Source organism: Astatotilapia calliptera, chromosome 18 (assembly GCF_900246225.1).
Source record: "Astatotilapia calliptera chromosome 18, fAstCal1.2, whole genome shotgun sequence".
NCBI classification, from domain to species: domain Eukaryota; kingdom Metazoa; phylum Chordata; class Actinopteri; order Cichliformes; family Cichlidae; genus Astatotilapia; species Astatotilapia calliptera.
The window spans coordinates 30,883,965-30,901,301 of record NC_039319.1 but is presented as its reverse complement, the minus strand read 5'-3'; the positions used below and the strand labels follow the sequence as shown (position 1 = coordinate 30,901,301).

Below are 17,337 nucleotides of genomic sequence, written 5' to 3'. Positions count from 1 at the left end.
GTTTATTTAATCTGGAATAATATTCCTGTCTGTTTTTATTCATATGTATGTTTAAAAAACAGTTTTAGTGTCTTCAATAAATGTTTATCTTGTTTGGCCCCCGACCTAAAGTGTGCCTTGAGTTTTGGCCCCCTGTGCAATTGAGTTTGACGCCCCTGGGCTAGAACAATGTGAAACACTGTTCTGGGACCAGTTAAATCAATAAATGTCATTGGCACTTTTATACATAAAGCCTGGTGTTCCTTTCAGCTGTAGTGTGGAGATTTCTACTCAATAATCACGATTTGTTTCGTGCTATTTCTTTCAAGGAGCTCAAAGAATAAGAAGAAACATACAAGCGGGTTTCAGGATGTGTGGTTGTGCAAAATCTGGCTTCCAAGGAGCAAGACTTGAGTCATTTTGAAGGTGGTGGTTGGCAGCAGTTCCCCAGGCTTTCTGAAGTCTTTGAAAGTTTTCCCATGAACACCAGCTGCTTTTTCACCATTCTTTAATTGTTGTAGCTGTCTGTTTTCAGAGGAGTTTTTGTTTATTTTGTTTCATTTTTGTCACTTTAAATTGACCCGTGACTCATTCCTGTTAGCTTTATCATCACTCTAGCACAGGGGTCTGCAACCTTTAGCACCCAAAGAGCCATTTGGAGCTGGTTTCCACGCAAAAGAAAACACTGACAGCTGCAAATACTTTGTGACATCTAAAATGAAGACAACACTGTATATATTGTTTTTTTTACCTTTATGCTTTGTGTGAACAACTAAAGTGTGTTGCTTATGAAATCCATGAAGTGCTACAGAGAAAATTACATTTTATTTATGTAATGAACACATTTTGAACTCTTAAAGAAATATAAGAAAAGGAAAGCTGAACTAAAATGATCCAGAAACAAAAACTGTTGTGAGCCGCCCTTATATCTCCTTTGGGCTTTTGGAGCCTTGACCTGACTTTTAAAAAATAACTGGGGAAAAAAGCTCGATGCTGCTGAAAGATGAAAAATAGATATTCGCAAAATTCTGCCTAAATATGTATTTTACCAGGTTAATGTGTGTAGCGGGGCGTGGTCTGCAGCGCCAGCTGTGTGCGCACAGCAACCACATATGAAAAGTGGTCAATAAAGAGATGGGACTTCTGCTCCTGAACCTCTGCGCACAGCGTCTGCAGGTCGAGGCTGTACTTTCATCTTCACGCAGGACTGTAAGCTGTCGTCTGTGAGGCGTGAGCGTGTTTGTTTTTAACAGAGTTTGCGGTGGAGCTGCTGACATAATGTGGATCCGAAGGTGCATAACTGGCCTACCTGGGGTTGAAAGTCTCGATAAATGCACGGCGTTTCCGCGGCTACACTGGCTTCTGCGAGTGTGACGCTTATTTTGAGTGATGAAAAACTAATAGAATATAATTTTATTTTTATATTTCAATATCACAATAATCTTCCAATTTAGAACTACAAGTTAAAAAAAGAACTAATATAAATAAAATACACTTCAGCTAAATACTTCTAATTTATTTTCCCAAACCACGCGGAGCCGCACTATAAGCACTAAAGAGCCGTATGCGGCTCCGGAGCCGCAGGTTGCCGACCCCTGCTCTAGATTCTTGGTTAGCTTAGCCTTAGCATGCTATCTCTGCAGGTGCTTGCAAAAAGCCAGAGTTGTGTAGCATGTTGTTGTTGTGATTGCACTTTTATTTTTATTGCACAAAATGACAATGTCCATATCCATGCTGCAGACTGCAGCACTGTTTTCCTCACCCTACACATGAACTCAAATCAGCTGATTGTAGCACAAGTGCAAATGGAACCAATAGTGAGATCGATATTGAACTTCTCGATTTTCAGCCCTAATCATCACTTTATATGCACTTGTAATGTGAAAGATTTTTATAGTGGGCCTAGGTGCTGCAAATGGACTGACAACAAAAACCGACTATATGTGTGGTGGGTTAGAAGTTTGGATAGAAGCAAGCCTTGATATTTGTGTACGCTCCTTAGTGTGCCCTAGTGTGCCCAGTAAGGGTGGGTTTTTATAATCGATTTATCGATTAAAATCGATTCTGGCTTGGATAACGTAAAATCGATTCATTAAAATCCTGAATCGATTTTTTAATATAAATTTATTTTGCCCGAAATGCCAGAATCTCTGGTGAAACGTCACAAAATTTCAACAACCACCAAACAGCTAAGACAGTAAATGAGAGCAGGAACACGGATTCTGCACAAAGACAAAACCCACGGATCAGAATCAGTGAGATGTCGCCTTTCTCACAGTCGGGGCTGAAAGCCGACAGCTCGCTGATTCTGATGCGTCGGCGGCTCCGCGCTTTGTGTTCACGCCCTTTATGCGCTGATTCTAAAGCTGTTAGTCTGATCTCTCTCCAAACAATATTGACCGAACCAGCAGCAGAAGAAGATCCAAACTACGCTTCACATAAACATCGTCATGAATTCACTCTGACTTTTACTGCTTTGCTTCCACCAGGATAAAATCACACTTCATGCACAGCTCTCTCTCCCTCTCTCTCTCTCTCTCTCCCTCTCTCTCTCTCTCTCTCTCTCTCTCCCTCTCTCTCTCTCTCTCCCTCTCTCTCTCTCTCTCTCGCTCTCTCTCTCTCTCTCTCTCTCTCTCTCCCTCTCTCCCCCTCTCTCTCTCTCCCTCTCTCTCTCTCTCTCTCTCTCCCCCTCTCTCTCCCTCTCTCTCTCCCTCTCTCTCCCCCTCCCCCTCTCTCCCCTCTCTCTCCCTCTCTCTCTCCCTCCCTCTCTCTCTCCCTCCCTCCCTCTCTCTCTCCCTCTCTCTCCCCCTCTCCCTCTCTCTCCCTCTCTCTCCCCTCCCCCTCTCTCCCCCTCTCTCTCCCTCTCTCTCTCCCTCTCTCTCCCCCTCCCCCTCTCTCCCCCTCTCTCTCCCCCTCTCTCTCCCTCCCCCTCTCTCTCCCTCCCTCTCTCTCCCTCTCTCTCTCTCTCTCTCTCTCTCTCTCCCCCTCTCTCTCCCTCTCCCCCTCTCTCTGTCTCTCTCTCCCCCTCCCTCTCTCCCCCTCTCTCTCTCCCCCTCTCTCTCCCTCTCCCCTCTCTCTCTCCCCCTCTCTCTCCCTCTCTCCCTCTCTCTCTCCCCCTCTCTCTCCCTCTCTCCCTCTCTCTCTCCCCCTCTCTCTCCCTCTCTCTCTCTCTCCCTCACTTCAACAACAGTTTCCCGTCTAAAAATCTGTTTTCTTCATTATTCGCTTGCTTGTTACGCACAAGTCTATTGTTGTTTACAGGCTGTGGGCCGACGGTTTTTTATTTTATTTTATATACTTCCGAAAAGAAAACCTAATTTCTGCTGTTCAATACTGAACAAACTTAAACTTTGCAAAATGCAAAACACTGTGTCTCTAATCAAACCGCTGTAACGTCAGAGGTAACGTTCATATGCTGATTAATGGTTTTCTTTCATTTTTGATGTACTGCAGAATATTTTTATAAAATCCAGAACAGGAAAAATCACCTTCATGTGTTTCTGTGTTTTATCTTCAGCGACTTTGACACAAAGGCCTCGCTGTGATGCTCACACCTTTGATAAAGTCTGGAAAGTGTCAGCTTCCTTCTTATAGATACCAAAATATGTAAATGTACTGATCTGAATTATATTATTTCTGACTGTCAAAATTTCCCAGATTCAAATCGAATCGTGGATCGAATCGATTCTAGAAATCAGTGACGATACCCAGCCCTAGTGCCCAGTGTGTGTTCTTCTCACTTCGCCCACATTCATTCACATACTTTTATGTTTTTCTCTGTAAGTGCGTTTCCTCTAACATTCAGACTCTGATGGGAGTTGATGAGGTTGGAGTCAGTATTTTGCCCAAGGATATTTTGGCATGTAGATTGGACAGCCAAGGATCAAATCGCCAAACTTGACCTGCTCTGTCTCCTGAGCTACAGCAACAAACACAGTTTTGTTTTGTTTGTCTCCTTAATTATGAAGAATGAGTCATTTTATGGTCTGCTACATGCCTTTCTTATTTATTCTTAGCCTGCAGGAAGAACAACTGTATACCACCACTTTCTAGCTCTCATACCTGTATATCTGCTTCTTCTTCACATCTTAATCTAGACACAGATAGTGCCGCCTTGTGGTCTGTCTTTGAACTATATTAACTTTACAGCAACAACGTCTGATCATTATGAGTTTTCTTGTAAGGACAGTGAACGGTGTCTCCGGGGAAAAGAATTGTGTCTGCACCAAAACTGTAAGTGGTTTTTGTTTGCCCCTGCTCTCAATCTCAATGTTCTGATGAAATCACGGAGTGTTCCTGTAAACAAAGTCACTGAAAATTCCTCAGCCCTCCACTTTGGGGAAGGACTAAGATGGTATGATATGGTACAACTATGATATATAAATACAGGATATACATCTGTTTGCATATCCAGTCATACTTACAGAGGAGTATGATGGCACAGAGGAGGATGGCAACGAGGGCTCCTGTGCTGAGGCCAGGCGAGCTACTCAGAGCTTCGGGTTTACACAGCTCCATGTTGCCTTCATGGTCACAGGTACAAACCCTCACAGTAAGTGTGCCAGTGCTGCTCTGCATGGGGTAGTCATCATCGGTGATCACCACAGGAACCAAGTAGACGCTCTTGTGAAGGCGGCTATAGGTGGCTCGGCCAGTCAGGATGCCAGCAGTGTTGTCTAAGTTAGAGAAGGTTCTGTTAGAAGATCAGCATGGCCTGCAGCGTGACACTGTGCTCTCACAATACAAGGTTAAAAAACACTGATACCAGGGTGCAAGGAGAAATGTGAGTGCAACAAGGCATTACTAACAGGTTCTCCCTCACTGTTGAAACAAAGCATGGACAGGAATCTCTTTTACAACTTCGGCCAAAGGAGCTATAACATAGGGACAGATGGACAGATAATCATAGTGCAAAAAGTTTGACAATTAAATAAATATCTCTGATGAACTGTTTTAAGATAAGATAACTCTTTATTGTTTTTAGAAAAGTGTTTAATACTTTTTTAAAATCTCTGACCACATGATGATATGACATTGTAGAAAAGCTGCAGAGCGGAGGGATTACTGCTGCCACAAGAAAATATGAAATGCAAATTGAACAACCCATCCGTTATCGCTCACACTCCTTTTTTTTTTTTTTTGGCCTGTCCCGTTTGGCTCTTTTGCATCAGAATTATTGTCTAAAGGCAAAGAAAGATGCCCAACGGATTTACTTTACCAAATTGACCATCCCAGCCTTGCCGTAATGGTCCATTTGATTCACCTTTTATTGTTTCTTTTATTTCGCTCACACTCCTACCAGTGAATCTGACAGGTGCTGCCACTGGTTTAATGGGTTAAGTGGAACCTGCTTAACATCGACATCAAGAAGTCAACTGGTGGGGATAGGATCCCAGGGCGTGCCCTAAACACATGTGCACATGAACTGGCAGTAGTGTTCACTGCGTGAGTAGGTCACTGAAAGAGGCTACACTCCCCACCTGCTACGACCATCATCCCTGCCCCAAACCTGGAGCCCTGGAGCTCCCAGTTGGCGTGGGTCGAACACGCCCACAACTTGCTGACCTCAGCAGCCACTGGCCTCTCCCCCTTCGAAACCTCACTCAGCTACCAGCCTCCTCTCCTACCATCCACAGAGGGTAAGCAGTTGGTCCCATTCATCTAGCATCGCCTTCGGAGTTTTGGGAGGTGTATTCACCTGTTTGTCCCTGTGTGAAAGTTTCTGATTCCACGAGACGGTAAGTGGTGAGCTGACGTTGGTGCGATTTCTGGGAGCGATTGCCATCGAGACTGGACCACACCATGCTCAGAGCTTTTTGAGCAGTAGCATGTTTGTCACCTTTATTCACTGTAAATACAAGCTCTGTACTCACTGGAAAACCAGCATTTGTGTGCTGCCTGTATATAGGTCAACCTCACTGGTCCTTTCTCTTCTGTTTATTTCATTTATTCAATATGCAGCTGCGAAAAAGACTGCTGTCAAAAGTTTCATTGTACAAAACCAGACAGCAGATCTGATCTGATCAGAACGTTTGTGTAAAATGATAGAAAAACTTCACATTGATCTAAGCTGCACATTTTCCCACCTCTCCCTGCAGTGCTGGCCTCTCCATCACATTGATATCTATCTCTACCCTCATGGGGGTATTTAATTATTCACAATTTGTATGCGTATTGCAAAAGCTGTGAATGATAGGTGCCAAACTTTAATTGTGTTCTGCCAAAAACAATTCAAGTATGAGCTGCCTGACTGAATTATGGTTTAGAGTAAAGGGTTATAAGTAGGGGTGGGTTTTTATAATCGATTCATCGATTAAAATCGATTCTGGCTTGGATAACGTAAAATCGATTCATTAAAATCCTGAATCGATTCATTAAAATCCTGAATCGATTTTTTTAATATAAATTTATTTTGCCCGAAATGCCAGAATCTCTGGTGACATCTCACAAAATTTCAAGAACCACCAAACAGTTAAGACAGTAAATGAGAGCAGGTACACGGATTCTGCACATAGACTTAAACACACAGCGCGACCCGCGGATCAGAATCAGTGAGATGTCGCCTTTCTCACCCGACGGCAAGGACACGGTCGGGGCTGAAAGCCGACAGCTTGCTGATTCTGATGTGTCGGCGGGTCCGCGCTTTGTGTTCACGCCCTTTATGCGCCGATTCTAAAGCTGTTAGTTTGATCTCTCTCCAAACAATATTGACCGAACCAGCAGCAAAAGAAGATTCACATAAACATCGTCATGTATTCACTCTGACTTTTACTGTTTTGCTTCCACCGCGATGCACAGCTCTCTCTCTCTCTCTCTCTGTACTTCAAGAACAGTTTCGCTTTCTTCATTATTCGCTTGCTTGTTACGCACAAGTCTACTGTTGCTTACAGCGCTGTCGGCCGCTGTTTTTTTCCCTTTTACATTCTTCCGAAAAGAAAACCTCATTTCTGCTGTTCAATACTGAATAAATTTAAACTTTTTAATATTATTCAAAATGCAAAATGCTTAGCCGTGTGTCTAATAAAACCGCTGTAACTTCAGAGGTGATGTTCATATGTTGATTAATGGTTTTCTTTCGTTTTTGATGTACTGCAGAATATTTTTATAAAATCCCAGGCCAGGAAAATCACCTTCATGTTTTTCTGTGTTTTATCTTCAGCTACTTTGACACAAAGGCATCTGCTGTGACGCTCACACCTTTGATAAAGTCTTGCGTGTGTCAGCTTCCTTTTTATAGATACAAAAATATGTAAATGTACTGATCTGAATTATAATATTTCTGACTGTCAAAATATCCCAGATTTAAATCGAATCGAATTAAATCGAATTAAATCGAATCGTGGATCGAATCGATTCGGGACCTTGTGAATCGGAATTGAATCGATTCTAGAAATCAGTGACGATACCCAGCCCTAGTTATAAGTCAAACCATTTAAACACTGGTTTAAAATGCAGTAAGTTATGATGAAGTCAGTATAGACCTCTGCTTCAACAGCTGTACGTGCATTATCTGAGTTGGCTCCCCTGGTGGTGGCTGTGTTCATGCAATGAAGAGCAGCATCTCTTCAAATGTATATCTACGATTAACATCAATCAACCTGTGCTGCATTGATAGATGCTCACCCAGCTACCATCAATCTCAAGCCGAGGCAGAGGCAGATGTGGGCATGTCAAGTAAAGCTCTTTGGTGCACTCACATAATTGCAATGTGGATTCAACAGTAATCAGAACAAATATGATTTGGTCCTTGGTGTAGACTGAGCAGCTAACCCAAGGAGCCCTACACTGTATGTCTCTCAGTTTCAACTGTTATAAGAAAATGAAATGCTTCATCAGTAACAAGTTAAGGCAAAAATATCATTGTATTCGTTTAAATTGTTTTTATGCATTTTTTCCTACATTACTAAAATATTTTGGTTTAGTTTTTGTTTCATGCAATTTAAGTAAATAATACCCAAGAATCAAGTTTGAATAATTGTGTCAGATCACCTACCTCCATTGTCTCTGACGCTGAAATTTCTGTGGTGAGTCTCCTCTGGAGCCAGACTAAAGGCAAACTTGTGTCCGGATGATGGCTCATCAGCATCAACAGCACTCACTGTCTGGATCCGCTGCCAGAGACATCAACATTGATCAACACGAGCATCATGGTGGAGTCTGTAAAGCTGCCAAAGTGAGCAGCTTAGATAGATCAGGCTCATTGCTGCCTGTGCTACATCAATATCTCTGTCAGCAACAGCAGTCGATTAAACAGCACTTTGAAAAAGAACAGGAAACAGTGGTTAGCTTACCGAATCACACACAACAAATAAAACAAATACTTGATACCTCCATTTAGACTTTTGCTGCTGCTTTACACTTTAACAGCAGCACTAATGAACCTTTCCTTCTTTGGAAGTAAGCTGTTTTCTTTTTGGTATTCTAATGTCTTTACTCACCAATTTATATTCAAATGTAGCTACATACCTGCTTCCTGCTTTGAAAATGTAACAGCAGGACACAAAAGCAGAGTATTTAACTTTATGTTAGGAAAACAACAAATGTAGGATCACACCGAGTTTAAGATAAGATACCTTTATTAGTCCCACGAGTGGGAAATTTCATGTGGAGAATTTCAATGAAGAGAGGAGATTATTCTACAGCTGTAATCTGAGACCTTTCTTGGTTTTGATATGTTTTATCCAACAGTGTACACTTGCCACTGTTGACATCCATTGTAGCTGAAATCAATCTGTGAACAGCTGCTGTTCACTGTGTAGCAGCATGACACCAACGTTCCACAGCTACCTTTCAAGTCTGCAGGGTCGGAGAGTTTCATACTCCAAAGATAGATTTTGGGTGGAGAATCGGTGTAAGGCAACAGAAGCCGACACAGCTTCATGCAGTTTCGATGAATTTCAGGCTGAAACCAATTCAAAAACTATGAGTATAACGTGTGCTGTGGGTTTAACATACTGAATGAACATATAACATGTTAATATACTAATAGTGAAATAGAGAGTTCTGTTACTTCTGTGTGAAAAGGAGACCTCACTGAATGGAAGGGTCTATATTGTCTTAAACTTCCAGATATACAATGTTCTAGCAGGGCAGATAGATAATTTGTTTCTATAAATGATTCTAAGCTTGTAGCTGTTACAAGCTTAGAATCATATGGTCTTATAATGTGGGATAAAAATGCTGTGCATGTAATAATAATTCTGTCAAATAACCTTTAACGTGTGGGTGAACTGCCTGCTCTTTAAACTAAGTGCTATTGTATCATTGGCTTGTATGGACCAAACAAAACAAGACCAAGATATACAAATGTATTTTTAAAAATTCCCCTCTCCACCCTGCGGGCGGTTTATCCTTCAAGCTCGGGTCCTCTACCAGAGGCCTGGGAGCTTGAGGGTCCTGCAGTATCTTAGCTGTTCCCAGGACTGCGCTCTTCTGGACAGAGATCTCCGATGTTGTTCCCGGGATCTGCTGGAGCCACTCGCCTAGCTTGGGAGTCACCGCACCTAGTGCTCCGATTACCACGGGGACCACCGTTACCTTCACCCTCCACATCCTCTCGAGCTCTTCTCTGAGCCCTTGGTATTTCTCCAGCTTCTCGTGTTCCTTCTTCCTGATATTGCTGTCATTCGGAACCGCTACATCGATCACTACGGCCGTCTTCTTCTGTTTGTCTACCACCACTATGTCCGGTTGGTTAGCCACCACCATTTTGTCCGTCTGTATCTGGAAGTCCCACAGGATCTTAGCTCGGTCATTCTCCACCACCCTTGGGGCATCTCCCATTTTGACCTCGGGACTTCCAGGTTATACTCGGCACAGATGTTCCTGTACACTATGCCGGCCACTTGGTTATGGCGTTCCATGTATGCCTTGCCTGCTAGCATCTTGCACCCTGCTGTTATGTGCTGGATTGTCTCTGGGGCATCTTTACACAGCCTGCACCTGGGGTCTTGCCTGGTGTGATAGACCCCAGCCTCTATGGATCTTGTACTCAGAGCTTGTTCTTGTGCTGCCATGATTAGTGCCTCTGTGCTGTCTTTCAGTCCAGCTTTGTGCAGCCACTGGTAGGATTTCTGGATATCAGTCACCTCCTCTATCTGCCGGTGGTGCATACATGCAGGGGCCTGTCCTTCCATGATGGTTTCTCCTCTTCCTCGTCATTCTTTGGTTTCTGCTGCCTGAGGTATTCACTGAGCACTCGGTCAGTTGGGGCCATCTTCCCAATGTATTCTTGGATGTTCGTTGTCTCATCCTGGACTGTGGTGCTGACACTCACCAGTCCCCGGCCCCCTTCCTTCCGCTTACCGTACAGCCTCAGGGTGCTGGACTTGGGGTGAAACCCTCCATGCATGGTAAGGATCTTCCTCATCTTGATGTCAGCGGCTTCTATCTCCACCTTTGGCCAGCTTATTATCCCAGCAGGGTACCTGATCATGGGCAGTGTGTAGGTGTTGGTAGCCTGGATCTTGTTCTTACCGTTCAGATGACTCCTCAGGACCTGCCTGACCCTCTGCAGGTCAGGCAGGTCCTGAGGAGTCAGCTGAGAGATGTGTGTATTTATGTGTGTATTTTTCTTTAACTAGTCTTATTTTGTTAAATGAGAAATACTAGCAGAGAGATTAAAGGCTTTAATACAGATTAATGGTTGTACTTGGTGGCTGCAGCTTTCCTAGCGACCTCTTGGTGGTTCCCGTTTGCCTGTGGGATTCCCAGGTACTTGTAGCTGTCCTCGATGTCTGCACTGTTGCCTTTGGTAGTTCGATCCCCTCAGTTCTGACTACCTTTCCTCTCTTCGTTACCATCTGACTATACTTCTCCAATCTGAATGACATTCCAATGTCCTTGCTGTAGATCAGTGAATCGATGTCTCTTTCACTTGTTAGATAAGCTGGTTAGTCTCGGTGCTGCATTCACATCATCTAGTAGATTCTCAGAGGTTACTTCACTCAGGATCATGGCCAAGCTTGAAACATGGATCTGCCGTAGCCAGTTACCAAGACCATCTTTCAGTTCCGCTGACACCAACGATCCTTCTCCCATCACACTTGGGACTGGGGCATACAGACGCCCTGGTGGGGAGTGGAACCCACGACTCCCACTCCAAAGGCGTGTAGTCTTATTGCATAAAGCTATATACACACACACGTGTGTACCCATATGTGTTGGTCCTGGGTAACTGCTGTTCATCCACAGGTGCAGTTAGTTATTGTGACTGCATGTAAGTATTTTGTTTAACTAGTCTTATTTTCTTGAATGAGAATTACTAGCTGAGAGATTAAAGGGTTTAATACAGATTAGTGGCAGTACTGCAAACATGCACAAGTGCAACAAATACAGCAAAGAGTCTGAGGGAAGCACTGGAGGTTCTGTGTGGAACAAAAATCAATGATTAACACTGATGGACAGATGAATAGGCTGAGAGATTAAAGGACGAAAGTATGGCAGAACCCCAGAGTTGTAAGAGGACCAGCGGCAGCAAAATCTGGAGGATTTTAGTTGCTCGGATGCTCTTAACTGATGAGCTCATTTGCAGACTTGTAGGAGTAAATCCTGCATCTTCTGTATGTGAGGCTGAATCTCAGGCGGCTCCTGTAGCCAGCCAAGCTGTTTGCTTGTACTCACGTACTAGCGTTAGGCAGTCTTTACCAAAGTGGGTTAAAATGACCTCCCAGCCCATTGTTCCTTAGTGGTGCTGGTTTCAGTCATTATACAAATGTCCTGTTTATAAGGTTGGAAACCTGCAGTCAGCTGAGACTGAAGACGTCACTTCAATGAGTTACAAAACATTTCTTCCACTAAAAACGTCCAGATGAACAGAATCAACTTTGTGGGAGACTTGGATCTAGATTTGTTGTGTTATACTTAATGTGTGTGTGTGTGTGTGTGTGTGTGTGTGTGTGTGTGTGTGTGTGTGTGTGTGTGTGTGTGTGTGTGGGCACATACAGATTTGTGACCCTGTTAACTCTTGTGTGATGTTAGATGTACAATATGGCACATGAGCTTAAAGAAGAACCCCAGTGCTCAGTTTCTCAGCTGCAGAAATGTGCACACGCCTTACGTGCACTTTTAAGCTATCACACTTTAATCGCTAATACATTTGATACACACACTGTGTGATAAATCATGTTGAGTGTAGTAGTACAGTTACATCTAGTGCTGCATAAAACATTCAATTTCATTGTTTTTGTTGAGAAAACATACTAAGTCTATACTAAATGCTAAAGTTAGTGTGGTGGTTGGGGACACCAGTGCTTCCAAACAAGTTATTACTTATAATTATCCATGTTTACTGATCAAACCCAGTTAAATGTTGCTGTCATAATAAAAGCTGACTTCATGCAATCACAGTGCTCTTCTGTTTTATGCTAAAAGGGGATTATGTGCTCAGTCTAGCCTTTCTGGAACTTTTCATGTCCTGCAATTTACTCATAAAAGCCTATCACTACACATAAGTACAGTGCCACCTGCTCTGGGCAGACTAGCACAACCTCTGAGAGGTTTGGGAGGCCGGTCCACACTGAGCTAGTGTCATACAACATGCCTGTTATGAGGATCATGTCTGTGTGTTGCACTCATGGTTATGTGTTTATCAGCAGCCTACAGGACCGACTCCAGAATTTGCCATTTTTCATAAACAGCTGATAAATCTGGACAGTGTAAACACTCATCACATTTCTGTTACCATCCAAGGGCACGCTAAGGATCCGCTGCCTCACTTTAACTGGCAGCATGAACTGGGCCTAAATAATTATTTTCTATCACTTGCAGCTGAGACATCTGATATCGCTGAACATTGCTGACCGACACATCATTCTGATTATGAGGCAGACTGTAAACAAGCCCACCGTCTGATCTCAGTCGTACTGAGAGGTCAACATGAAAATGACTGTCTGTGAAATGTTCATCATTTAAACAGAAAACATGTGAAACATGTGAAAGGAAGTGTGTCTGTGATTTTTCCACCCAGTCAGTTATTAAAACCTGTCACGATCTGAATGTGTATTTTTCTGCCACTTGCTTTCAGAGTAGAAACTTTAGTGACTTAAATTTTATTCCACAACCAGCATTTATTTTTTGTTCTCACATTCAAGGACCTTTGAAGAAGCTTACTCGATATCTACAAGCACACAGTGTGCATGCAGTGATTGTTACGAGGACTGACAAATGAAAACTGCTTAAATGTTACGCCCCAATCAATCCCTTCAACACAAGCCAAATATCAGCCCTACAATAGGACATAACTATGGAGCCAGAGCCTATTTTAGTGCTTGTACCTGATTGTTGTGTTTATTTCAAATCTAATACATGTTTCCTTTCAGTGCAGCCCTGCTGGGTCACCTGAGGTAACAACTAGCAGCTTTTCTACATCTCCTCTGCCGTCAGGTTAATCAGAGAATGTCTCTGAAAATGACCTGCGTTTAAAGCAGGTTGTAATGAAATAGCTGACTTGTTGTCATTGTCTGCTCTTCTCTTGTGCGTTTGCTTCCTGGTCTGTTGTTAACAATGAAAACAGATGGCTGAGTGAAAAGACACCAGCAGAGGTTAAATCAAAAGACCCATCCTCTGTGTGCACACAGGGGCATCTTTGCTGCTGTGATCATCACACTGACAACAATCACTCAAGCTCCACTACTAGCAGCTAACATGAGCCAAGACAGCGCCCCATCTCGGTCTTTGTTCAAATACAACCACAGACTGTGTACAAAAGACTGAGGCAAAGATGAGTCCCAAAGATGAAGAAGTGACTGACGCTTCTGTTCTGGAGAGCAGGGGGAAAACCACCCTTCGATTTATGGCTTTAGTGAAGACTTCCTGATGAAACCAGTCACTCAGTCACCGTCAGGGACCCTGTGCCTACCCGCTCGGCTCAGTATGGCTACATGTGTTTGTTTTGCTTTTGTTCCTGCTCTCTCCCTCCCTCTCTTTCCCTCCTCCCTCTGCCTGGGCAGAGCTCACCTGTGGGCTCCTGCCCTTGGCCCACGCACCTGGTCGCAATCACACACCTGTGGCTCATCACCCGACAGTGTTCCAGTCCCTTTATAAGATGGCAGCTCTGTGTTTCTCATCGCTGGACCGTTGCCGACTCTCGTCAGTGTAAACCCAGCTCAGTTTACTCCTGTGTTTTCCCAGAGATCTTCCCTTCGTGTTTCTGTGAACAGATTCCCTGGACCGACCCCTGTGTTACCTGAGCGATTGAGTGTGTGAGGTTTGGAGTGAGCTATCGTGTTTTCTGTGGAGTATGAGGAGGAGCGTGAGCCGTGGAGCATGGACGGAGTGTGTGTGGACTTCCAGCGTCTTTCCCCCCGTTCATGTGTGGATCCCCGGAGCCCGTCATTCCCCCACTTTGTAAATAGATCACCTGGTGTTGCTGTGAATAAAGATTCTTGTGTTCTCAATTCAGAGCCTGTGCATGAGTCCGTTCAGTCCCGTTGTGACAGTCACTAGTCTCAGGTTTGTAGCCGTTCTTTGTTTCACAGTCAGATTACAACACACTAACCAATGGGTGCCATCATTATAGCAACATCTGTTTTATATAAAAATTAGGCAGAGCTGTAAGGTGTCATTTTGGATGCTCAGTCACTAGTCTTTATACAGCTCTGGGACCGCTCTGCTCTAATCAGGCTTTGAAGTCAGTAAGATGCCACCAGAGCACACAGTGAGCTAACACATGAAGTATGTGAGTACCTGGCCAGCCTTGGTTTTCTCACAGACAAAGGTTTCGTACACAGTGGCAAACATGGGAGCATTGTCATTGATGTCCAGCACACGGATGTAGACACTGACGCTGCTGCTCTGACGGGGATTATCTGGAGGCACAGAAAGCACAAAAACATCTGTCACTTTGGGGTTTTGCAACTTTTCCAGTACCTTCACAACAGTCTGTATGTAACAGCTTCACCAAGCTTATATTCAAAGTAAACTTTATTGTCATCTCTGCTGTATCCAGTGCAGCATATAGAGAGAAGGTGAAAATTTGATCAAAACTAAAGAAAAACATGAAGAGGATTTTAAAACTCCTCCCATGATCAGAAGTAATGAGACTCTGTAAGACATCATCTATAACAGACACTGAATGGGGCAGGTGGGCGATATTTCTGTACTTGTGTCTTCAGAGAGAATACACTTAAAACAATCTCACAGTTGGGACTGCAGTCACTAAGAACACCACTGGTATGTTTTCAGTTTTATTTTTTTTGTCATATGCAAGTTAGCACAGGGTCAACATTGCAATGAAATGTGTTTGACGAGCAGCAGTCACTCTGCAGCATGATACAGTAGGAGAAAATATAATAAAATATAATAAAATAAAATAATAGAACCACCTCCACCTGGTGGTTCTATTATTTTATTAGCTGAGGTGGTTCGGGCATCTGACAAGGATGCCCCCTGGGCGCCTCCTGGGTGAGGTGTTCCAGGCATGTCCCACCGGGAGGAGGCCCCGGGGCAGACCCAGGACACGCTGGAGAGATATAATCTCTCCAGCGTGTCCTGGGAACGCCTTGGTATTCCCCCGGATAAGCTGGAGGAGGTGGCTGGGGAGAGGGAGGTCTGGGCCTCTTTGCTTAGGCTGCTGCCCCCGCGACCCGGCCCCGGACAAAGCGGATGAAAATGGATGGATGGATGGATGGAAAATAATAGAAAAATAGTAAGGAGCAAAATATTAGAGACGTGGTAAAAGAGAAAAGATGACTAAATATATATGTATCTATAAATATAAATATATGTACACTAGTGATTAAATAAGAAAATCTTGAAAAGAAATATGACGGGAGGGCAGATGGGACATTGCACAGGAATGAGCAGCAGAAAATCACAGTATTGCACTTTTTAAATATAAATATCAATGACAATAAAGTGGAGTGACCAGTGCAGATTAAACAGAGTACTTGTGAAGCTGCAGGTAGCTTCTGAGTGCTGTGTTGTGTGTGTTTAAGTGTTGTGCTTGAGGTGTCGTACGGTGGGAAAAACAAAACTGTTTTTCTTGTTCAAAGTCTTGTAGTCCGAGCAGACAGGCTCCTGTAATGTCTGCCAGATGGTAACAAGGAGAACAGCTGATGTGCTGGGTGGCTGTGGTCCTTGATGATGCTGTGTGCTTTACGAAGGCTATGTTATAATGTCTTATAATATGTAGCTTGCCATCGCCAGTGTGTGAATGTGTGTGTTAATGGGTGAATGACTGAATGTAGTGTGAAGCGCTTTGGGGTCCTTAGGGACTAGAAAAGCGCTATACAAATGCAGGCCATTTTATAATAGTACCCGCAAGGTCCCCCTGTTCAAGATGTCACATATACAGGCATGGGAGCTGGTAAATGGACTGGTTCGGGCAAGGGCAACACATTTCTTTGAGTTCTAAAAAGGAGAAAGCTTTGGATACGAAAAGAGATTTTTAAAAATGGCCAGATTTGTGATCAGTGTTTTAAAAAATATTTAGGGGGAACCAATGAAAAAGCTACATTTTGACATTGAAGCCATCTTGAATAACAGAACAACCTTTAAATACTCACACCCTCACATCACTTCAATAAAGATAATCATGTGGCAACTGCTGATTAGACTAAATGATGTTGTCAATGTTTTTTCATAAAATGCAATCTGTCCAATTTGCAGATAGATTTAAGAAAACAGAGCTTGTATTAAACTTGCCATTGAACATCTAAATGATTCAGAGAAGGTTTAGGAATAAGTGTTGTGTTGCTCTTCTACTAATGCCACAGGATAGAGGGACCAACGGACGGTCCCATGTACCATAAATCTGCAATGAGAACCTCCTTCCCTCAGCCACAATGCTGAAGACAGGTCATGGATGGGTCTTCCAGCATGACAACGGCTCAAAATATAGAACCAAGACAAATGAGTGGCTAACATTAAGGTTATTTGGGGGCCTGGCCAGTCTCCAAACCTCAATCTTATGGAAAATGCTAAGCAGCGGCCAAGCAACATAAAGTATTAAGAGAGTGTCTGTAAAGTGGAGTGAGCCAAACCCCCTCCTGACATGTGTGCAGGCCAACTACATAAAATATCTTACCGCTGGGCTTTTCAGCAGCGCTTTCTCCACCAGGTACTAAGTCATACTTTGTTTGGGCATCGAATATTTATTTCACCCAATGACACGCAATTCATCTTTCAGTGTTTTGTAATGTGTAATATGTTTGTTCTAGATATTCTCTCTCTCCATTAAAATGAGAGCAACATGTTCATTTATTTGTAAATGTGCAAACTTTGTGGTTTAACTTCCAATCAGCCCATTCAGTGTGCTATACTCCGGGGTCTGATTCTTGTTGTTGAACCCCTCCATGGCAGACTGTGCTCTACTGCCTCTCCTCTAACAGTTTTACTCTTTATCAATATATCACATGA

The 17,337-nt window shown here is 43.4% G+C and overlaps 2 protein-coding genes across 4 annotated transcripts in view; both read right to left on the bottom strand.

The window, feature by feature from the left end:
- Positions 1–17,337, bottom strand: part of LOC113010984 (protein FAM151A) — a 509,869-nt gene that overhangs the window by 232,607 nt on the left and 259,925 nt on the right. The window lies entirely within an intron of this gene.
- Positions 1–17,337, bottom strand: part of cdh6 (cadherin 6) — a 71,683-nt gene that overhangs the window by 5,008 nt on the left and 49,338 nt on the right. For all 3 annotated transcript variants that reach the window (XR_003270409.1, XM_026150347.1, XM_026150349.1), the window contains exons 9-11: positions 14,665–14,786; positions 7,973–8,090; positions 4,404–4,655 (exon numbers count right to left, since the gene is read on the bottom strand). Coding sequence is in view for 2 of the 3 variants with exons in the window: in XM_026150347.1 (XP_026006132.1) it covers positions 4,404–4,655; positions 7,973–8,090; positions 14,665–14,786 (492 nt within the window). In the remaining variant the exon portion in view is untranslated. The remainder of the gene's footprint in view (positions 1–4,403; positions 4,656–7,972; positions 8,091–14,664; positions 14,787–17,337) is intronic.